The 24,272-nt window shown below is 36.2% G+C and overlaps 1 protein-coding gene across 1 annotated transcript in view; it reads left to right on the top strand.

The window, feature by feature from the left end:
• Positions 1-24,272, top strand: part of TEX11 (testis expressed 11) — a gene marked incomplete at both ends in the record, with an annotated part of 405,993 nt that overhangs the window by 312,945 nt on the left and 68,776 nt on the right. The window contains 5 exons of the mRNA XM_084259198.1: positions 2,584-2,640; positions 9,669-9,709; positions 10,914-11,000; positions 13,904-13,974; positions 16,600-16,716. Coding sequence (XP_084115324.1) covers positions 2,584-2,640; positions 9,669-9,709; positions 10,914-11,000; positions 13,904-13,974; positions 16,600-16,716 — 373 coding nt within the window. The remainder of the gene's footprint in view (positions 1-2,583; positions 2,641-9,668; positions 9,710-10,913; positions 11,001-13,903; positions 13,975-16,599; positions 16,717-24,272) is intronic.

Below are 24,272 nucleotides of genomic sequence, written 5' to 3'. Positions count from 1 at the left end.
TAGCTTTTTCCAGTTATATAGCAGTTATCTGCTGTATTGATCTCTTCACATCCTGCATCTCTGTTTTTGTCTTATTTAAAGGTTTAATTTCCATTTTCTGTTCATTAATTTTATTTCTCAGGACGTTCATTTGTTTTTCTGAAATTTCTTGTATATCTTTGATCAGCTTTGCTTTGCTTTCTTCCATGTCTTTGAATCTCTTTATCACGGTGATTTTGAACTCTGTATCTGAGAGGAAGAAACCATCTTCCATGTCTTTGTGATTGGTTTCTGGAGATTAATTCTCTCTGTATGGTGAAATATTCCCCCTTAGGACTCAAGGTGCCATTTGTTATAATTTTCCATTTCCCCATTATTGTTGTTTTGAGAATAATTGTGTGTTCAGTTGTCTTATTTATTTGTTATTCATTTTCCTGGTCCCTTATTTAAGTTTCAAGTGCAGTTTCACTGTATTGGCTCAAGGCCCAAGAGATGCGGGGGGAGGGACTCATGGTTTTCTGCTCTTTGTCTTCTTCACTGGAGACCCTGTCCAGTTGGCTCACCCCAGCCCTTTTGCAGGTCTCTCTTCATGATTAGGTCCACATTAAGCAACTCTCCACTTCTTGGGATCACCTTATCATAGGAGCAGCCTATGAACAGCAGTTTCTATCCCAGCCACACCACTCACCACCCACTTTGTTTTTTAGAGTTGAAAATTTTCAGTGATTCTTCTGTAGCATATGGTTAGTGTTGAACTCCAGAGTAATGGAGGTGCTCTAGTTTTGCCCTAAGTCATGGGATCCTCTGGGTTCCATACCTATTTGGGCTGTTAGATTATTCTCCCAGGAGTGAAGCAGATAACTTCTTCTCATACATTCTTCCTCTCTGTCCAACCATATATAAATATTTTATCCCCTTTGACCAAGTAAGACATCAGTGTAAAAAAATAACAGTAAAAAACACAACAAAGCAAAAACAGACAATTATAAATCAGAGACACTCTGCAGGGAATGAGGCGGGAGAGGGATCAGAGGGAGGGAGGGAGAACACAGGGAACTGGGTGATGGTGCACGGGTGCATTGGTGAAGGAAACTCTATGGGGACTACACCTGAGTGGGTTGGGGGAAGCAAACATTGTTTAAAAATGAACAATGATATAAAAAAATTTTTAAAAAACTAGTTAATACAACTAATTAATAAATCTTTTATCCCCTTTCAATTTTTATAATTATTGTAAAATTCATTTTTTATTTTTATATAATTTATTTATATATATATTTTACATCACTGTTTATTTTTGTACAATGTTTGCTTTCTCCTCTCATGTGTAGACCCAATAGAAAACCCACCACCAATTTACCTGTGCATCATTGCCATAATAACTTGTGTTCTTCCCTCCCCTATTAAGATTCATTACTTTGTATGTGAATATCCAGTGTTCTCAGTACCAATTATTGAGTATTTTTGAATACCTTTGTCAAATATTAGTTGACTATATATGCATGGGTTTATTTCTAGGCCCCTATTCAATTTTGTAGGTCTGTGTGTCTTTCTCTTTTTTTTTTTATTTTTGCCAGTAGCATACTACTTTAATTGCCATAGCTTTGTATTATATTTTGAAATGAGTAATTATGATGCCACCAGCATTGTTATTTCTCAAGGTGATTTTGAAATTCAGTGTCTTATGTGGTTCCATACAAATGTTAGAATTTTTCTATTTTTTTAAATGCTACTGAACATTGATAAGGATACTTAAAATTTTATAATATATCAATGAAACCTGATTCTTCCCCCCCCCACCCAGCTTCTTTCTTTCTATGAAAGAAAATGATGACATTGCATATGTTCAGGGTTGATGACTATAAGTAAAAATGGTTTATCAGATAAGATTAGGAACATTCAGGATACTGTGGCCATAAACTGAAAATGGTTTTATCATTTTACTTACAAAATGATGCAGAGAACATTAACATTTGGACATGATACCTCCTAATGGTATATGACATAGAAAATGTAACTGGGAAAAATTGAAAACTGAATGGGTTCTAGAGTGGCTTTGCCGTTGGTCAGCTACACTTCTGAAGGAAAATGGAGCTACAGAAATGAATGTATCATGAGTGTTGAGATCTTTGCAATCCCTCAGTCAGACAAATATCTAAAATTATTCATTCTAGATGATATTTTTTAAAAAAGATTTTTAGTTTGAAACTTTATAAAAGACCTTATTTGTCAGTTTGTCATTGTGATGCCAGATTCCATCAAAGAATAGTTATATCAGTTTATGTGAAATCCAAAAGCCAGTTCCAGGTCCCTTTAAATGTTCTAGCAGATGATTGGGGAAAATGATATAAATTGTGGAACTATTTAAAAAATAGTCATTAAGCAACCCACTTATTTTAAAATTATTTACTGTTCCAAAATACAAAATTGGTGTTTTCATTGCAACCATTAAAAAAAATGCAGATTGATAAATAAAATTAATTTCTCTGTTAACCTCTCTTTTTTCAATTTTGACTGCTGGGATAATCAAGCTTCATAAAATAGTATATATTCTTTCCTATGTTTCTGCCTAAACATAACTTTTTATATTACTTTATCATACAGGTGTTTGTTTCGTCTTACTCTTCCAAAAGTTTCTCAAACGCCAGAATCTGAAGAAAAGTAAGTCATTTCAAAAGAAATGATGTATTCACCATTATAAAAATATACTAACTTTCAATATAAACTTTATATTGTCAGATATATGCTATAATGGGTAATATAGATGTATCTCTTAACTTTAAATATAGGTGTATCTCTTAATTTCCCACAGAAAAATAAACCTGGATAGCTCATTGATTCTAATTCTATATCAGTTTAGCTAGGGATATTCATATATCTTTCTGCTCACAGTTTCTATGGTACTGGTTTTTCATTTACAAAATTCATTACCTCCTAATGATTTGAAAGAAAACTATTCAAGGTGTAGATTAGGGTTATCCTTCAGAGGAATATTCACCTCATCTCTATATTCTCTACTTGGATAAAAATACTATAATAGCATATCTGTGCTTTATATATTTTTACCTGAAGGCAATATATTTCTCAGTTGTATTCTTTAAGAAATATCTATGAGTGAGGTAATAATATTGGATTGATGACATAATATTTATGATATGATTTTTATAGTACAGAATTTACCCAACCATATATAAGTGTCACCTCTATGCAGGTTCTGAGTACTAAATAAAGAGTACTTTAAAAGGTAATGCAAGCAGATTTATCAAATGATACTAATGAGACAATTGGAAATTTGATGATATTAAGAAATTATTAATTTTTAGGATTTTCAACAGTAGTGAGGTATTTTTTAAAGATCCTTAAAACATACCCTAAAATATTTATGAAGTGATGTGATTTCTGCAAGTTGCTCTAAAATAATATATCAGGGAAAGGAGTGAGTGGATGTACCATTGAAAGATAGATGATGAGTTAATAATTGTTCAAATTAGGGGATGGGTACTTTGGGTTTTATTAAACTCATCTTTTAGCATCTAAACATCTTTGAAATTTTCCAGAATAAAAATTTAAAAAATAAATAAGAAAATTCAGAGACTAAACCTTTATGACTACTACAGTGTTAGAACTCTTTGAGGGCTAGGACTCTGTATTTATCTTTGTATCTCTGGAACCTAGGGCACTATCTTACACATAGTCCCTCAGTTTATTTAAATGACTGAATTTCATTTATTAAAAGTTCTTTAGCATTAGACTTACAAAGTGCTTCATATTCCATGCAACTTGTGGCATACAGTTAAACTCCACCCTTTAAAACCAACTAGGAGATGGGGAAAAGTAAAGGGTGCTGTTTGAATTGATAATAAACTTAAATTACAGAATATTTTAAATATATGCATTTTTATTTTTATTTTGCATTTGTTGTGGGGAAGAATCTGGGTTGAGGCCAGAGGCACAGGGGTAAAAGAATTCACCAGAGACAAATGGAGAACGAAAAAGCAGCTTTACTGAAATGAACTGCTAAGAGGAGAAGCAGGCTTCTTCTAAGACAGGAGAGGTCTGCTGTGCTATATGCCTTTACTGTTGTCAGGTATAAATAGTAGCAGAAACATCTGCCAGCAGCGTTTTCAGGTATATGTCAGGTCCAGATTTACCGACTAGATTACACTAATTTGCAAAAAGAAAAAAGTCTTAATTCAGTAGAGTCAGAAACTTGAGTTCTAAAAAAAAAAAAAAAAAAACCTTGAGTTCTGATTTTTGCTATTTCACTAACTTTTTGTTTACCTTAGGCAGTAACAACTTATTCAACTACTTTAACCTTTATTTTCTTCATCTGTTGAACAAAAACAGCTAGAATAGATCACTTCCTTTTTAATATTTTATTTTATATAATTCTTACATCATTTTTCATTTTTGCACAATGTATGCATTTTCATTTTGGTTCTATTCCCCATACAATTGCACTCCTCTTATTTTGACCCTAATAATCCTTCCTCTCCCTGCCCTCCCCCCACCCCATAGTGTGTCTCTGGTTTATAGTTACTGTTGATTTTGATTTTATTCTTTATTATAGTTAGTCTTATTCCTAGTCCCTTATTTTTTTTCTTCATGAGATGCTCATTTATTTTTTTAATATTTTATTTTATATAATTATTACATAATTTTTCATTTTTTGCACAATGTATGCTTTTCATTGTGGTTATATTCCCCATACAATTGTACCCCCCCTTATTTTGACCCTAATCCTTCCTCTTGCTTATTTCGCTGAGCATGATCCCTTGTAGCTCCATCCAGGTTGCTGCAAATTGCATGAGTTTATGTTTTTTGATTGCTGAGTAATATTCATTGTGTGTGTGTGTGTATATATGTGTATATACATACACACACACACACTGTATATACATACACACACACACACACACCCCGCATCTTCTTGATCCAGTCATCTATTTTTGGGCATTTAGGTTGTTTCCATAGCTTAGCTATTGTAAATAGTGCTGCTATAAACATAGGGATGCAGGTGCCCTTTGGAATTCATGTTTCTGCGTCATTTGGGTAAATACCTAGGAGTGGAATTGCTGGATCATATGGAAGCTCTCATCTTTAGTAGGTTGAGGAATCTCCATACAGCTTTCCCTAGTGGTTGGACCAGTTTGCACTCTCACCAGCAGTGCAAGAGAGTTCCTTTTTCTCTACATCCTCACCAACATTTGTTGTTGCTAGTTTTTTTAATATGTGCCATTCTCACTGGTGTAAGATGGTATCTCATAGTAATTTTGATTTGCATTTCCCTGATTACAAGTAATGTTGAACATTTTTTCATATGCCTGTTGACCATTTGCATTTCCTCTTTGGAGAAGTTTCTTTTTAGCTCTTCTGCCCATTTTTTGACTGGATTATTTTCTTTGTTTTTGGTGAGTCTCATCAGCTCCTTGTGGATTTTTGGGATCAGTCCTTTATCATTAGGGTTGGGTGCAAAAATTTTCTCCCAGTCAGTGGGATTTCTCATTGTTTAGGTTATTGTCTCTTTTGCTGTGCAGAAGCTCTTTAATTTGATGTAGTCTCAGTTGTTTATCTTTGACTTCACTATCAGTGCTTTGGGTGATGCATCTGTAAAGATGTCTTTAAGGTGCATGTCATGTGGTGTTTCGCCTATATTTCCTTCTATATATTTTATGGTTTCAGGTCTTATGTCTAGTTCTTTAATCCATTTTAAGTTGGTTTTTGTGTATGGTGTGAGGTAGTAGTCAAGCTTCATTCTTTTGCATGTAGTGACCCAGTTTTCCCAGCACCATTTATTGAATAAAATTTCTTTGCTCCAGTGCATATTCTTTGCTCCTATGTCAAAGGTTAGTTGACCGTAAATCTGTGGGTTTATTTCTAGCTTTTCTGTTTGGTTCCATTGGTCCATTTGTCTGTTCTTGTTCCAATACCATGCAGTTCTGATGATTATGGCTTTGTAGTATTGTTTGATATCTGGGAGTGTGATGCCTCCATTCCCTTCTTTTTTTTCAGGAGGGCTTTGGCTATTTGGGGTTTTGGGTGGCTCCATATGCATTTCATCAGTATTTGTTCTATTTCTTTGAAGAATGTCATTGAAATTTTTATTGGTATAGCATTGAATCTGTAAATTGCTTTTGGTAGGATGGCCATTTTGATAATGTTAATTTTTCCAATCCATGAGCAGGGGGTGTCTTTCCATTTCTTTGTGAGGAATAGATCACTTGTAAAGTTCCTTTCTGTTTTAAAAATTCTATGGTTTTCTTAATCCAGTCATCTATTTTTGAGCATTTGAGTTGTTTCCAGGTTTTACTTATTGTAAATAGTGCTGCAATAAACATTGGTGTGCAGGTGTTCTTTTGAATCAATGTTTTTGTGTCCTTTGGGTAGATCTCTAGGAGTGGAATTGCCGGGTCTTATGGTAGCTCCATTTTTAGTAGACAGAGGAACCTCCAGACAGCTTTCCATAATGGTTGGACCAGTTTGCACTCACACCAGCAATGTAGGAGAGTTCCCTTTTCACCACATCCTCACCAACATTTGTTGTTGCTTGTTTTTTTTCATAGGTGCCATTCTTACTGGTGTATGGTGGTATCTCAGTGTGGTTTTAATTTGAATTTCCCTGATTATGAGGGATGTTGAACATGTTTTCATATGCCTGTTGGCCATTTGCATTTCTTCTTTGGAGAAATGTCTTTTAAGTTCTTCTGCCCATTTCCTGACTGATTGTTTATTTTGTTTTTGTTAAGTGGTGTGAGTTCTTTGCATAGCTTTGCGCTCAGTTCCTTATCAGTTGAATGGAGTGCAAAGATTTTTTCCCATTCAGTGTGGTGTTTCTCTTCTTTGGTTAATGTCTCTTTTTCTGTATAGAAGCTTTTCAGTTTGATGTAATCCCAGGCGTTTATCTTTGCCTTCACTGTCACTGCTTTGGGTGATGAGTCTTTAAAGATGTTTCTGAGATGTATGTCTTGTAGTGTTTTACCTATAATTTCTTCTATGTATTTTATGGTTTCAGGTCATATGTCCAGTTCTTTTATCCATTTTGAGTTGATTTTTGTGCATGGTGAGAGGTAGTAGTCTAGTTTCATTTTTTTGCATTTGGTGGTCCAGTTTTCCCAGCATCATTTATTGAACAAACTGTCCATATTCCATTGAATATTCTTTGCTCCTCTGTAAAAGATCAGTTGCCCATATAAGTGCAGTTTTATTTCTGGGCTCTCTATTTTGTTCCTTTGGTCTGTGTGTGTGCTTTTGTTCCAATACCAAATTGTTTTAATTATTATGGCTTTGTAGTATAGCTTGAAGTTCGGAAGTGTGATACCTCCTTTCTCCTTTGTTTTCATCAGTAGAGCTTTGGCTATTCATGGTTTTTTGTGATTCCATATGAATGGAATATTATTCAGTATTCAAAAAAGATAAACATATGCCATTTGTGCAATGTGGATGGAACTAGAAGGAGTTATGCTCAGTGAAATAAGCCAGAAGGAAAAAGAAAAATAACAGATGATTTCACTTATAGCAGGAATATAGGGGAACCAAATAAGACATCAGTATAAAAAAAGTAATAACAGTACAAAACACAACAAATCTCAAACGGACAATTATAAATCAGAGACATACTACAGGGGAGGAGGAAGAAAAGACATACTGCAGAGGGAGGGAGGGAGGAGCGCAGGTGACTGAGGTGCACGGGTGCATTGGTGAAGGAAACTCTATGGGGACTCAATCTAAGGGGGTGGGGGAAAGCAAATATTCTTTAAAAATTAACAATGGGCCTCCCTGGTGACACAGGTGGTGGAGTGCCGCATTGTGAAGCTGTCTGCAGCCTCTGCTGCACAGGTTCGATCCCGGCCTGCCAGCGAGATTCCCACATGGCAAAGCAGACCGATCCTGTCTTGCCTGCTGTGCCCCTCAGCAGTCTGCCTGTTCTGTTCCCCGCTCTCTGGTGAATCCTCTCACCCTCCCACACATCTGGCCTGTACCCCGGTTCTTGTATAAAAATAAATAAATTTTAAAAAAATGAACAATGATGTAAAAAGTTTTTAAAAAATTCTATGGTTTTAAATTAGCCATATCTGCCTATGTATTAACAATTTGTGTGCTAAAATTTTTAGAAGCAGGTTATCTACTAAATAGATCCCTTTTTAAGTCCTGATACATATCTGTGCAATTTCTTTCTTTAATGGACCCTTTGTAAATTATATCTAAATTGAATCGTGAAGTTGTCAACTTTAACTCAATAAATTCAAATTAATAAAATTTACTAGGACCTCCCCTGTTGGTGCAGGCTTTTGAGCGCCGCTCTGTGAAACTTTCTGCATCCGGTAAGGGTCCCACATGGTGCAGCAGACCTCTCCTGTCACGCCTGCTACTCCTCTCAGCAGTGTATTTCGTCAGTCTGCCTTTCTGTCTCTGGTGAATCCTCTCACCCTCCTACACATCTGGCCTGTACCCCGGTTCTTGTATAAATAAATCTTTAAAAAATAATAAAATAAAATTTACTGTAAGAAGTTACTTTATATAGACCAGATTTCTAATATTTATATCCTTGATAATCCTGCTACTTTCCCTGAAACACAGTCTTTATTTTATACTATACTAGTCCTTCTCTTGATAGGCCAGTCTTATAGTAGTCTCTACCTTATTTCCTATAATCTTCCTTAGTTGAGTTTGCCAATAATTTCATATTCATTCCTTTGTTTAAAAAAAATGAGTTGTTTCCACCTGTTAAAGTTTATATACCCCTTAGAGAAACTTGACAAAGGGTCAGGAGAAACAGGAAGTAGTCTTGACTTTGTCACCAATTGCATGACCTTGGAGAAATCATGCCCCATTTTCAGATCTGTTTCTTGATTTGTATAATGGAGTAGTGTTTTTTGTTGTTGTTGTTGTTTTTGAAGATTTATTTATTTATATAAGAACCGGGGTACAGGCCAGATGCGCAGGAGGGTGAGAGGATTCACCAGAGACAGAGCAGGGAACAGAATAGGCAGAGTGATGAAATACACTGCTGAGTGATGAAATACACTGCTGAGGGGAGCAGCGGGCGAGACAGGAGAAGTCTGCCGCACCATGTGGGATTCTTGCCAGGCGCCCTGGATTGAACACGCACTACAGAGGCTGTGGACAGCTTCACAGTGAGGTGCTCAACCACCTGTGCCACCAGGGAGGCCCTGGAATAGTGGTTTTTAAACTATATTTCTCAGAACCCTGGAAATTCTGTGACACTGCCTTATGGACTTCCAAAAAGATGAGTCCGGTTTAATCAGAATCTCTCCTCTGATATATCCTCTAGTCTATTAGGCCTTTATAGAATTTTATTTGAAACAAAGTTTCTAGTTCCCTGTCTTCAAAAAAAAAAAAACAAAAAACAAAAACAAAAACAAAACCCCTTAAAAATTAGAGATCACTGCCTACTCTCAAACTGTGATCCTATAGTATAAAACCTTTTAAGTTATTGAAATTCTTCGCTTTGAGTAGGTTTAGAAGGGGAAGAGGAAAAAATATGAGGGCACTTAAATGAGGAACAGTATACTATGTTGTGGGAAGAGTGTGGATGTATTGAAACCTTGAACGACAAACTTTACAATTTTCACTGTACCCAACTCTCAAGCAAATAACAGGCCTTTTTGGTATTTTTCTATAGTAAAATATTGGAACAGTATGAAAACACTACTTTCTTTAATTTTTAGAAAGAAAGAGATGGATAGACTCTTAACATGCTTGAATACAGGTAAATATCTCCTTGGTTTCTTTTTCAGTCCTTTATTTTACTTCTATCTTCTGTTAAATTCTCCAAGTACATTGACTCAAACTTAAGCTTCATGCCTTTATTAAAGTTTTCCACAACATTCTACCTTGATTTCTTTATTCACAAGCAGAAAAAAGTTTATCATTTCTACCATTCATCTCCAAAAACTATTTCAGTTCTGTTATTCCTATTTGCTTTCTATTTTTTGATATTTCTTCCTCCTCCTTTTCTTACATCCTACCTCCTTTCTTCTTTCTTCTTTTCACTTAGTCTTAGCATAGGAATTGAATAGGGGAAAAGTAGCAAGACAAATAAAAATGTCAGACCCTTCTAAATTTCATATCATCTGTATCAAATACTGATTGTTTGCTCTCTTATTTTGAAATTGTCAATCTATCTACCCAAGTCTATGTAACCTCTAGTATTCACTAATAATTCCTGTACTACTTTATTCAAGTTAATCTCTTACCTACATTGCATGCCTTTTCCCAACTCTATGCTTTCCTACATGGTGACCCTTTTGCCTAATAGGTCTTCATTTTCTACTGCCCACGTACTTATTTCTTTATGTCCAAAACACACCAAAATGTCCATATCTTAGAAACCTTATTCCATTTATTGCAGTTGTTTGCTTTTATACCTCAAATATCCATCCATATATGTTAAATATAGCAAAGTGGTTTAGAAATCAAAGTTTTCAAAAGAGAAATATTTGTTAGTTGGCATCCTTATCTCTTAGAAAAGCATGTGGGTATGTAATAAAGACTTTATGATGATGACAGAATGTTCTGGTTCAGTAAATATTATACCAACCTGTTGGTACTCTTCTAATTCTCAATCTCCATTTCAGCCTTTATTACTGATTGTTCGTACTATTTATTTCCTACATGAAAATCATATCTTTGTACCTCAGGTGGTGAATGATTAATTAAAATTATAAATCTATCCAAAGACATGCTTATTCCAAAAATTTTTAGTTAACAGCTTCTGGGAGCTTGGTCATGCTTATTGTCATTTAATAATTACTGTTGGCATGAGCATGCACTCGTGCATGTACACACACACACACACACACTCTCAGTACTTCTAAGTTCAGACTCATATGACTGTTTTTAAAGCACGATTAACAACTTTGTTAGAGTATAAAGTAAAAGAACTCAATATCAAATTTTCCTATTTGATGCAGCACTCCTGAAACTTGCTCAGGGTCTTGATGGAGAAAACTCTACTGCAGACACAAAGGCTAATGAAGCTCATTGGTTTCGGAAAATAGGTAAATGAAATTCTGTGGCTATTGGGAAACATTGTGGAGTGGTATAAACAGATGTGGATTAAATTCAGGGTCTTTCAGGAGGTATCACACTTCCAAACTTTAAGCTATACCACAAAGCCATAATAATTAAAACAGTTTGGTATTGGAACAAAAACACAACAATGGAACCGAATAGACAGCCCCAAAATAAAGCCACACTTAAATGAACAACTAATATTTGACAAAGGAGCAAAGAATATGCAATGGAACAGGGACAGTTCATTCAATAAATGGTGCTGGGAGAACTAGACCTCCACATGAAAAAAAAAAAAAAATGAAACTAGACCACTACCTCTCACCATGCACAAAAATCAACTCAAAATGGATAAAAGAATTGGACATAAGACCTGAAACCATAAAATATATAGAAGAAAATATAGGGAAAACACTACAAGACATACATCACAGAAACATCTTTAAAGACTCATCACCCAAGGCAGTGATAGTGAAGGCAAAGATAAACACCTGGGATTACATCAAACTTGAAAAGCTTCTGTACAGAAAAAGAGACATTAACCAAAACAGAGAGACACCCCACCAATTGATTGGGAAAAAGTCTTTGCACTCCATTCAACTGATAAGGGACTGATCACAAAGATATACAAGGAACTCACACGACTCAACAAAAATAAAATAAACAATCCAGTCAAGAAATGGGTAGAAGAACTTAAAAGACATTTCTCCAAAGAAGAAATGCGAATGGCCAACAGGAATATAAAAACATGTTCAACATCCCTTATAATCAGGAAAATGCAAATTAGAACCACACTGAGCTACCACCTTACACCAGTAAGAATGGCACCTATCAAAAAAACAAGCAACAATCAATGTTGATAAGGATGTAGTGAAAAAGGAACTCTCCTACATTACTGGTGGGAATGCAAATTAGTCCAACCATTATGGAAAGCTCTCTAGAGGTTTCTCAGTCTACTAAAAATTGAGCTACCATATGACCTGGCAATTCCACTCCTAGGGAATCTACCCAAAGGACACAAAAACATTGATTCAAAAGAACACCTGTACACCTATGTTTATTGCAGCACTGTTTACAATAGTTAAAACTTGGAAACAACCCAAATACCCAAAAATAGATGACTGGATCAAGAAGATGTGGTATGTGTACACAGTGGAATATTAGTCAGCAATCACAAAAGATAAACTCATGCCATTCGCAGCAATGTGGATAGAGCTAGAAGGAATTATGCTCAGTGCAATATGCCAGAAGGAAAAAGAAAAATATTGGATGGTTTCACTTATAACAGGAATATAGGGGAACCAAATAAGATATCAGTGTAAAAAAATAATAACAGTACAAAACACAACAAAGCAAAAACAGACAATTATAAATCAGGGACATACTGCAGGGGAGGAGGAGGGAGAGGGATCAGAGGGAGGGAGGAAGGAGCACAGCAGACTGTGGTGATGGTGCACAGGTGCCTTGGGCAAGGAAATTCTATGGGGACTCAATCTGAGTGGGTGGGGGGAAGCAAATATTGTTTTAAAAGAAATAAAACCTCTGAAAAAATAAATTCAGGCTCTTTCATTTGTAGTTCTGGGTACAAGGATAATTTGCTTAATCTCGCACTCACTATACCATGGAAGAAATATGCTTTATAGGTCTGTTAGGATTTAAATGAAACAGTGTATATGATTGGCATACTATGGGTACAAAGTAAATAGTAGTTTTCTTTTATATATAATAGGTCTAAGGATAAAATGATGAATTGTAACTACAGGTTCCTAAAGTTATGCTTCTAAACTTAGTCTAGAATGCCCAATTTATCGCTAAATGTGATTTATCAAAAATAAACTACACGTAACAATATGCATGAATCTTACAAACATAATGGTAGCAAAAGAAGCATATATTGAGTATATACTGCATCATTCCATTTGTACATGGGGGGGGAAGAGCATAATTAATTTATGGTGTTAGAGCTCAGGATAGTTGTTACCCATGTAGGGGGTTGGACTTAAAAAGGGTTAATGAACTTGCTTCCATGTTTCTGATAATGATAAAGATCTTTCTTTATCTGAATTGACTGCATGGATATAGTCACTTTGTGAAAATTCATCAAGCTGTACACTTATGAAGTGTGTAATTTATTCAGTCTCTATTTAAGTAAAAAATGATTTTTAAATTGTGGAGACAGTTATTACAGTAATAAATAAACAAGAGCAATTCAGCAGCAATGTCACAAAGAGGACTGGTTCTACATAGAACCTCTTCTGCTTTGTAGGAATTACTGGGACGCTAATAAAGAAGAAAAGGGAGTAAATACAACAATCTGACCTCTAAGAAACTTAGGCAAATAATGGAAAATTTAAAAAAAACATTGAAAGTATAGAAAGGTTTAATGCCTTTGATCTTTTGAGTTTGAAAAGATATTTTCCAGTACTACTACTGAATTTTAATTTTTATTTTTCAAGATGGAGTTCATACTGAATGTTGTTTAATGAAGGCTTCCACTGCTCTATGGACAATGTGAATCTTCAGTAATTTACTTCAACCTAAATTTTAGTGTACCCTGTTCTTTGCTGAATTTAAACTTCCTTTCACCAATTCCAGTTGGCAAGCTCCTTGGTGTTCCTCATTCTTAGATGGGTTTGTACCAACTAAGAATTTTATGTTCCAAAATTTAAAAAAATTTCAGCTCTACCTCCATTGGTCATTCCAATGAAGGTGATAGAAGTCTCTAAATTTACCTGCAGAAATGTCTTCAGTAACCTAAAGTTAGCTTTTTTAACCCCAAAGAAGCCTCTTATTGAGTACAATAATATTAAAAATGTAGGTAGAAGAGATTAAAATGATGCAAAGTAAATCTTAGATTTTCATAATTCTCTTATTTCATGTTAACTTTCAGCTTGGAACTTGGCTGTGCAATGTGACAAAGACCCAGTGACAATGAGAGAGTTTTTCATACTTTCTTATAAGGTAAATGTCTTGTAATAAGTATCTCATAACATGTATCACAACAAAGATATGACCACTGTGGCTATAATCAAGGGCTATATATTGAGTGAGATTGACTTTTGTTCTAGGAACTTTTACTATATGTCTAGGCAGGAATGACCTAAGGATAATTTGATTCCCTTAGAGTATAATGTGAGAACACAGAGAATCTTCTTGTACCAAAATATCACAAACAACTATTATGGAACCTGAAGTTCTATTCTAAGAAACTTATTCCTTTGCCTTCAAAAGAATTCCAGTCTCCCAGAGTCCTATATTGAAATATTATTTTTAAGAGGAGAATAATAAAGGAAGTTGTCAATTACTAAAACATTAAGAAGGGTGGTAAATATAGGTCTGTAAGAATATAGAACAGGTATCTGGGAACAACAGGATGAAAATGATGCTTTGGCTGTTTTTATAGTTTTTCCCACAGCAGGTTCTGTGTTTAAGGATTTGTGAGCTTATTTTCAATTATAAGCATTTTATTTATTTTATTTTTTATTTTTAATTTTTTTTACATCATTGTTCATTTTTAAACAATATTTGCTTCCCCCCACCCCTTCAGGTGTAGTCCCCATAGAATTTCCTTGCCCAAGGCACCCGTGCACCATCACCTCAGTCCCCTGTGCTCCTCCCTCCCTCCCTCTGATCCCTCTCCCTCCTCCTCCCCTGCAGCATGTCTCTGATTTATAATTGTCCATTTTTGCTTTGTTGTGTTTTGTACTGTTACTATTTTTTTTACACTGATGTCTTATTTGGGTCCCCTATATTCCTGCTATTAATGAAATCATCCGATATTTTTCTTTTTCCTTCTGGCTTATTTCACTGAGCATAATTCCTTCTAGCTCTATCCATGTTGCTGAGAATGGTAGTAGTCATTAATGCCAGAAAGAGGATCAAATATTGATAAGGTACTTAAAAGATAGGGGTTAAGAATATTGCTCATAAAATACCAGATGGTCTCACTCATAGCAGGAATCTAGAAAACTTAAATAAGGGACTAGGAAAAAGAATAACTATAAGAAAGAAAATATCAAAATCAACAAACAACTATGAACCAGAGACACTCTATGGGGGGTGGGGGGGCAGGGAAAGGAGGGGTGGGGTCAAAGTAAGGGGGTTGTAATTGTATGGGGAATATAGAAATAAAATTTAAATTAAAAAAAAAAAGAATATTGCTCATACCCAGGGCCTCCCCTGGTGGCGCAGGCGATTGAGCACAGCACCGTGTAGCTGCCCGCAGCCTCTGCAGCGCGGGTTCGATCCCAGCCAGCCGGCGAGAATCCCAAATGGCTCAGCAAACCTTTCCTGTCTTGCCAGCTGCTTCCCACAGCAGTTTATTTCAGTCAGTCTACCTTTTCTGTTCTCTGCTCTGTCTCTGGTGAATCCTCTCACCCTCCCATGCCTCTGGCCTATACCCCAGTTCTTGTATGCATGAATAAATAAATCTTTAAAAAAAAAGAATATTGCTCATACCCATTCAGGACTGCACAGTATGATATATTGAGATAGATTAAATGTTAACAATGTTAGAGCTGGAAAGAACTGAAGAGATAATCTAGCATAACTCCCTCATCTGATACATGAGTAACTTGAGAACATAGAGAGCTTGTGCTTGTATTGAAATGCTGTTAATTCAATGATGATCATGATCATGATCACTAAACATTTTGGAGATTAAGAGATAGTCTTTGTAAGTTTGGGTACAATTGCCACTTTAATTAGATAAAATACATTTGAGTTGTGAAATTTGTTTTTTTTTTCCCTTTTTTAAAGATTTATTTTTTTATGAATATGAGAGCTGGGGTACAGGCCAGAGGTGTGGGAGGGGTGAGAGGATTCACCAGAGACAGATTGGGGAACAGAACAGGCAGATTGACCAAAGTACACTTCTGAGGGGAGCAGCGGGCTAGTCAGGAGAGGTCTGCTGCACCATGTGGGTTGCTTGCTGGCAGGCTGGGGGGATTGAATTTATGCTGCAGAAGCTGCGGACAGCCTCACAGGCTGCATCTTAACCCCTTGCGCCACTAGGGAGGCCCTTTAGTTGTGAAATTTGTGATAGCACCAGTAAGATTACATGTGAGAACCCCAAGTGGCCTACAGTTTTATTATAGTAGAAAGTTGGGAGTTCTTTTTTAAAGCTAGAGGATATGGCTCAATCAGATGAGGTTATGCCTATTGCCTCTCAAGAAATGATAGACTTTTTATACTATGACAATATACGTACTAATTTCAGCTCTTTTCAATACAAAGGGGAAATCGATTTGCAAGGGGAAAAATCACTTCGAAATAACATAAACCAAGAAGTAAATCACTAGATAGAAATACAGGGCCAAATGACAGTACTTGTCACTGGCAAAAATAGGAAAATTGTGAAGAAATAAGGCTCTCTATCTCTGAGAAAGTGCTTTAAAAACAATGGTAAGTGATATAAAATCACAATTATAAATGAATGGTAGAGTCCATATCATTTTTAAGGTGTGCTGTGCTTTCCCAGCTGAATTTTCTCATTCAGACAGAATGTTGCTGATTTTCATTCTTCTTGCCTGTGTTCACCTGGTAGAATTCTCACTATTCATTGATGTTCTGGTTATTTCTTATCAGCTGTCCCAGTTTTGTCCTTCTGATCAAGTAATTCTGATTACACAGAAAACATGTTTACTTATGGCAGCTGCAGTTGATCTAGAGCAAGGGAAAAAAGCTTCAACAACTATTGAGCAGGTAATGTGCAACCTTCAAAGAAAAGGCTAGAGTTCAGTGTGCTATTTGGTATGTTTGCTTTCCCTGATGCAGTTCTTTTTGATTCTCCTTTGAGAACCCTTTCCTTCATTCCAACAGCATCTTGATTTCAAAGGTTTGTATTGACGAATTTCTTCCTAAGGAAAGGTGACCTTTGTCTTGTCCTCTTCAATGTGATTGAATATATCTTCTTTTGAAAATCCTTTCTGAATCTGTTTTTAAATGTTCTTTAACCACTCTTTCCAAATCTGTTTTTAAATATTCTTTATATTCATCATCTCCCTATGATCATATATGGTCCATAGGAGTTTTCTCTATTTTTATTTCCTTTAACACATGCTCTAAGGAAAAACTTATCTACTTCTACAGCTTTGATAACCATATGAAATTATTTACTTGGCTTTTCTTCACTGCACTGGGTTGTTGTTGTTGTGTTGGTTGTTTTTTTTTTTTTTTTTGGCCCACATCCTTAAATATTTCATCATTTTCTCTAACAAGACAAAATTCCTACCTTTGCCTGAATTAATATGAATATGAATATGAATATTTCAGTCTCCCATATCCCTTTATTGTCTTTAGCTCTTTACCTTCTATCTTTCAAGCAAAGAAAATTGTTTCCCAGTTATACCACTAGCAGTTTTGGTATGATTTTTAAGATCTAGATCTCTGCTTTCTCCCCTCTTAGCTGGACAAAGAAACCTTTCTAATTTTCCAGACTTGTCAACTTCTTTTTTTTCCAATAGGCATAAAATTCTTCTTGCTGTGTATTCTCTTCCTTCTCTTAATCTCTACTTTCATATTATTCTTGAGATCTGGAACAAACTCTTAGCAGATCTTTATCAATGTATTTCCCTTCTTTTCTCCTTTCTTTTTAAGTTCAACTTGAAACACATTTGAGTAGCATGCAAGCTGCAAGGTACTGTTTATAAAAAAGATAAAATCTTGTTCTTTAGGAGTAAAGAGGCCTCATTTTAGAAATATTTCCATTGCAAAAGAAGAGGAAAACAAATCTATGTGTCCCTGAGCAACACCAAAAACAATGATTTTGCTTAACAAATAAGTTAAAGGGCCTCCCCTGGTGGCGCAGGCGGTTGAGTGCCACGCTGTGAAGCTGTCCACAGTCTCTGCAGGGCCAGTTCGATCCCAGCCGGCCATTGAGGCACCACAGACCTTTCCTGTCTCACCTGCTGCTCCCCTCAGCAGGGTACTTCATCAGTCTGCCTGTTCTGTTCCCCGCTCTGTCTCTGGTGAATCCTCTCACCCTCCTGCGAATCTGGCCTATACCCTGGTTCTTGTATAAATAAAATAAATAAATCTTAAAAAAAAAAAACAAGGGTAAAGTTAATTTTATGCTTATTAGGGTCTTTTGCTTAACTGAAAAATGATAATAACATTTTATTTTTGCATAGTGCTTTTAATTTCGTAAATGTTTTTTCTTCTTTTAGATTGGTGGTACTAACTTTGTTAAATTTTGTATTTCAGTGAATAGAAATCAAATTGATGTGAGAGAAATTTCACTAACCCGTTATCCCGTATGTCCCCTTGACCTTTTCTCCTTCATCCCACCTACCCTCTTAACCTCAGGAAGTTCATTTTGTTTATTAATGTCTGCTAGTTTTATAGGCATTTTACTTTGTCTAATCATTCACTCTGTAAATGCCCAATATTTGTCTTCATCATTTTGACTTGCTTTACTGCACGTGGTTCCCTTGAACTCCTTCCATTGTGCTAGCAATAGCATTTTGTCTTCCCTTATGACTAAATAGTATTCCATTGTGTGGATATGCCATATCTTCTTGATTCCATCTTCAGTTATGGACATTTAGGTTGCTTCCACGCCCCAGCTATTGTAAACTGTGCTTCAATAAACATAGTTTTTAAAATATTTTTGAGTTGATACTTTCATGTTCTTTGGATAGATGCCCAGGAGTGTGATTGCTGGGTTGTGTGGTATAACCATTTTTAATTTTTTAAGATAAATGCTCATCATTCTTCAAAATGGCTACAGCATTTTATATTCCTACCATCAGTGTAGTATGGTCCCTCTTTCTCCAGCACTTCTTGTTAGGGTCCTTTTAGTATCTACCATTCTCATAGATGTGAGATGATGCCTTGTTATGGTTTTAACTCTTAAGTTTGCTTTCCCTGATGCAGTTCTTTTTTTTCCCTTAAAGAATCCTTTCCTTCATTCCAGCAGCATCTGGATTTCAAAGGTTTGTACTTGCATTAAATATAATCCTTAATTTTTTTCCCTTAAAACTTCTTTATTTTGTGTTCTTTCTCTTGTACACTCTCTTGTTTCCTAAGAACTCTCTAACCTAGTAATACTTTTATACACTTCTTCACTTTTGAAAGGGTATCTGTTTAGATCATTGAAGTTGCATTTCCTTCATCATCTAAATGTGGTCCTTGTGAATTAGACTGTGGTGCTCTGTCTCTTTAATGAAGATTTGTTGGTTGAATTTTATTATATTCACTTGTTCTTTGTTCTCTAAATCCTCATAAAATAGAAGATTTCCAAATAAACAAATGATGATGGAATATAGATAGACTGTATCGTCCTATCAATATTGTCCCTATTCTCCTGAGTATGAGCCAGGGGGATGAGGGAGTACTTTAGAAATATATAGCGTAATTATCATTTATCAAGGAACAACATATTTTTCTTAGAACAAGAGTAGATAAAATACTGCTAACTGGGCCTCCCCAATGGCTCAGCGGTTGAGCGCTGGGTTGCGAAGCTGCCCGCGACCTCTGCGGTGCCGGTTTGATCCCCGGCTGCTCCCCGGCCACTGGAGGAGGGTACCACATGGTGCGCAGACCTCTCCTGCCGCCCGCTGCTCCCCTCAGCAGTGTACTTCGGTCCTTCTGCCTGCTCTGCACCCCGCTCTGGCTCTGGTGAATTCTCTCACCCTCCCGCGCTTCTAACTGTACCCAGTGCATGTATAAACAAAACAAAACAAACAAACACACAAACAAATAAATAAATAAAATGCCTCTATTTTAAAAATAAATTAATTAATTAATAAATAGAATAAAAATACTGCTAACTGGCATAACCAGGCCCATGCCTGTTTTTGTACAACCTGAGATTTAAGCAGAGTTTTTACATTTGTAAAAGTTTATAAATGAGAGTAAAGAAAAATATGTGAAAGAGAGTTTATGTGACTGCAAAAGCGTGAAATATTTACGGTATGGCCTTTTACATGAAAGTATCCTGACTCCCGTCCTCAGTTATTTTTAACATACTTATTGAAGTATAATTCATAAGCCTTACAATTCACCCATTTAAAGCATATAGTTTAATGAGTCAAGTTAAATGATGGCAGAATAAAGATCTTGGCTCATCTGCTGCATATAATCACAACTAAATTGCAGCAGCACAATATATCCATTAAAGATAAACAGATAGGACTACTGCATACTTCAGGACCAATGGCCTGGCGGAAAGGGGGCCAAAATCAAGACAACAAAGGAATGCTTTTCCTAACCAGAGCCTAAACACCTGGACCTTCATGACAGTAGCTCATGTACTAGAATAAGGCTTCATACTAGAAAAGCAAAGAGAACAATCCCCAGCTTGTGACTGTCTCAACAATAATCCTCACCTAGCACTAATTCTAGTGTTCAAATACAGTCTGTAAATTTATGCAGTCATGATGCTATATGAAACATTCAGGCCAAGGATTGGCCTACGGGAAGTGATGATGTGTATCCCCACCATATAACTTGGATACCTGCAGCAAAGTTGGAAGCTTGAAAACTTGATCATCACTAGAGCTGACCTTTCAGTATCGTATTGCCAGTACCAGTGCCCCTGTGATTTGAACAGCACAAATGTAGCAGTCTATAGCAGACACCCAGATCTTGGATAAGAAAACATGGATTTTATCAACTCCTTGTAGAAAGTGTATACTTCCAATTTACTACCACAGAGGAAACTTCCTATAAAAACTAAAAATGAACAGACTAAAGAACATATCCCAAATGGTGGAGTGAAGAAAAAAAAACCCTGAGAAAAGTCTCAATTCAGCAGAACTCAGAAAAAGAGTTTAAGGTAAAAATTATTACCATGGTTGTAGAGTTAAGAAAAACAATGGATGATGTAAAAAAGGAACACAATAAAGATTGAGAAAATACAAGAGTGTTACAACTAGAACTAACAGATCTAAAAACTACTGTAATTAAATTTAAAATAGAGGACCTCATCTCACTCATAGCAGGAATCTAGAAAACTTAAATAAGGGACCAGGAAAAGAATAACTATAAGAAAGAAAATATCAAAATCAACAAACAACTATGAACCAGAGACACTCTATGGAGGGTGGGGGGTGGGGAAAGGAGGGATTGGGGTCAAAATAAGGGGGCTGTAATTGTATGGGGAATATAAAAATAAAATTTAAATAAATAAAATAAAATAGAGGACCTCAACAGAACACAAATGCAAATAATGGAGAGAATCAGTGAACTCTAAAACACAATGTGGAAGAGCACACAGATAGGACAATAAAGAGAAAAATAATTTTAAAAAATGAAAACAGTGTAAGAGGTCTTTGGAATAACCAAAGATAACATCTGTACCATGAGAGAGGAGAAAAGAAGACTCATAGAAAATGTATTTAAATAAATAATGCTGTGAACCATCTCAATCTGTATGAACCAAATATTCTGATCCAAGAGACCCAGAGTCCCAAACAAAATAATACTAAACCTACACATGCCAAGACACATTATAGTAAAACTGATGAAAGCTAATGGCAAAGACAAAGTATTATAAACAGAGAAAAAAATAGTAACCAATAAGGGAATTTTCGTAGATACCTTAGCATATGGCATGAAATATTTAAAGTGTTCAAATGCAAAGATTTTCAGCCTAGAATCCTTACCCTGCAAGATTATTATTCGAAACAGAAGGAAAAATAAGTAGCTTCCCTGAAAAGCAAAAACTAAAAGACCGTATCAATACTGACCTGGACATTAATGAAGTATTAAAAGGGTTATAATCAATCAACAAATCAACAGAAACAGAGCTATCATCTACATCATGGTGGATGGAGAGATTGGGAGCACCTTCTCCCATGAACACAACTATAAAAAAATTAGGTTTTGCTCACAAGAAGATTCAAAAGTTCCCCAGGAGATTCCTAGGATTTTTCCACAGAGGACTTACACTGAGGTTGGTGGCTGCTGCAGGGGAAGAGAGGGAGTAGACAAAATGGAGCATGACCAGGAAATTAGATACCCTAGCTGGTGAAAGAGGCATGGAGGCTACCATCCTTGGTCCTGTGGGATACACTAACACATGTTGAATTTCACCAAAGGAACTGTTCAGAAAGGGAGAAAAGTCAGACATGGATTCAGGTCCAGCATAGGCCACTTGGAGTTCCTCAGCCAGCCTGGACAAGGAAAGTTTTCCCCCACCCCCTCTCTTGAGCTAACAGAACAAAGAATCTTCAGGTGGAATCCTACCAGGCTTGGTCAAGAACCCAGTAGCAGAGGGAAGTACTGATGAAAGAAAGACCTCTCCCTTGGAAAGAATCAAGCAGGTGCACTGCATTTGTAACCTAGATCCCTTGTGCATGGGTTGGTTTTGGTAGCTGTGGAGGTGATCACAGAGGTGGCCATTACAGCAATTGCTGGGCAACAGAGCACACAGAGTGCCTGAATGCATGCTGTCTTCCAGGGACAACACAATCCTAGGGCTTGAGCCCATGGAACATGACTTAACCCCCCACCCCTTTTCAGGAGATGCAAGATTGATGTAACACAACATGGAGCAGACTGGATTAGCAGAGTGGCAACGTAGGAATACAGCAGACACACTGAACGGAGCTTGAGAGAGAGGAGGTAGAGGTAACCAACCTCGCTCCTCAGCAAAACTGAGACCTAGTATTTAAGCCCCTGTCAACACTCCTGCTCACACCTCACACCAAGGTAAACAAAGATGAGAAACAAAACTAAACCCATAACACCCTAACCATAGAAAAACAAATAACAATATGCATGCCTAGGAAAACAAGAAATACCTGACTATAAGATGAAAAACCAAGAAGAGAAAAATGGAAATTTTGGGACATATACAAAGGATACAGAAATAGAAGACCTATAAGACATATACTTTAAAACAACAATATTAAAATGCTAAATGAGCAGATAAGCAGGTGTAAGATCTTAGAAAGGCGATCTAGGAACAATAACAGTTCTTCAACAATGAGACTGAAAGTATATAGGAATAAAAACAGAAAAAAGGACTCTGAATGACATGAAGAAAAATATAGAACACACTTTAAGTAGAATTAAACTTGCACAAGAGAGAATTTCAGAAATAGAAGATTCAAATGTACAAATCATCCAGTTAGAAAAAAAGAAAGAGAAATAAGGCTTAGGAAAATTAAGGAAACTCTATAAAGAATATCAGACTCGATTATAATAGGAAACACAGGATAATGGCAGTTCCAGAAGGTAAAGAGAGAGAAGAGAGCAGAGACCCTATTCAGAGAAATAGTAACAGAATTTCTTAAACCTTGGGAATGAAATAAACATGGATGTCCAGGAAGCAGAGAGAACAGCCAAATTTCTAAATGCAAAAAAAATACTTAAAATAAAACACATTATTGTTAAATTATCAAGAAAGCAAAGATAAAAACATTTTATAGGAAGCAAGGAAAAAGGTAACTTACAAAGGCATCCAAATTAGGCTTTACCAGATTTTTCACAGGTCACCCTCCAGGCAAGGGAAGAGTGGAATGATGTGTTCACAGTCCTAAACTGCCAACCAAGAATACTGTGTCTTACAAAGCTATAATTCAAATGTGAAGGTTTGAAATAAAGGCTTTCCTAGAAAAACAGAAGCTATAGAGTTTATCACAACCAGATATGCCTTAAAAGAAATGTTGAAAGGAGGTCTTCTACAAGAAGAGAAAAAGAAAAAAAAAACACAAAACCCTGAGTAAAGTGACAATGGGAATACAAAATAAGAAGCATGGGGCCTCCCCATGTGGCACAGATGGTTGAGCACAGTGCTGAGAAGCTGTCTGCAGCCTAGGCAACGCAGGTTCTATCCTGGGCAGCCAGCGAGAATTCCAAATGGCGCAGCAGACCTTCTGTCTTGCTTGCTGCTCCCCTCAGCAGTGTATTTCAGTCAGTCTGCCTGTTCTGTTCCCTACTCTGTCTTTGGTGAATCCTCTCACCCTCCTGCATATCTGGCCTGTACTCTGGTTCTTGTATACATGAATAAATAAATCTTAAAAAAAAAAAGAAGCATGAAGAAGAATGTTATGTGTCAACAACAAAACACTAAACAGGAGGAAGAAAAGTGTAGAACCTGTATAGTTTAATGTTGGAGAGTTAACACCAACTTATAAAGGACTTGTGTAAACATAGTAAGTTTGGTATAACACCTATGGCAACCACTAAACAAAACTCTAGATTAGAGGCACACAGAAGCATAAAGAAACAAATCACTGGGGGATGCCATCCAAATGAAAGAGCAGAGAGAAACAAATACAAAGACAATCAAAAAACAGAATGATAGTTAA

Source organism: Talpa europaea, assembly GCF_964194135.1.
Source record: "Talpa europaea genome assembly, chromosome: X".
Lineage (NCBI taxonomy): Eukaryota > Metazoa > Chordata > Mammalia > Eulipotyphla > Talpidae > Talpa > Talpa europaea.
This window is presented reverse-complemented; position numbering and strand designations above follow the sequence as displayed.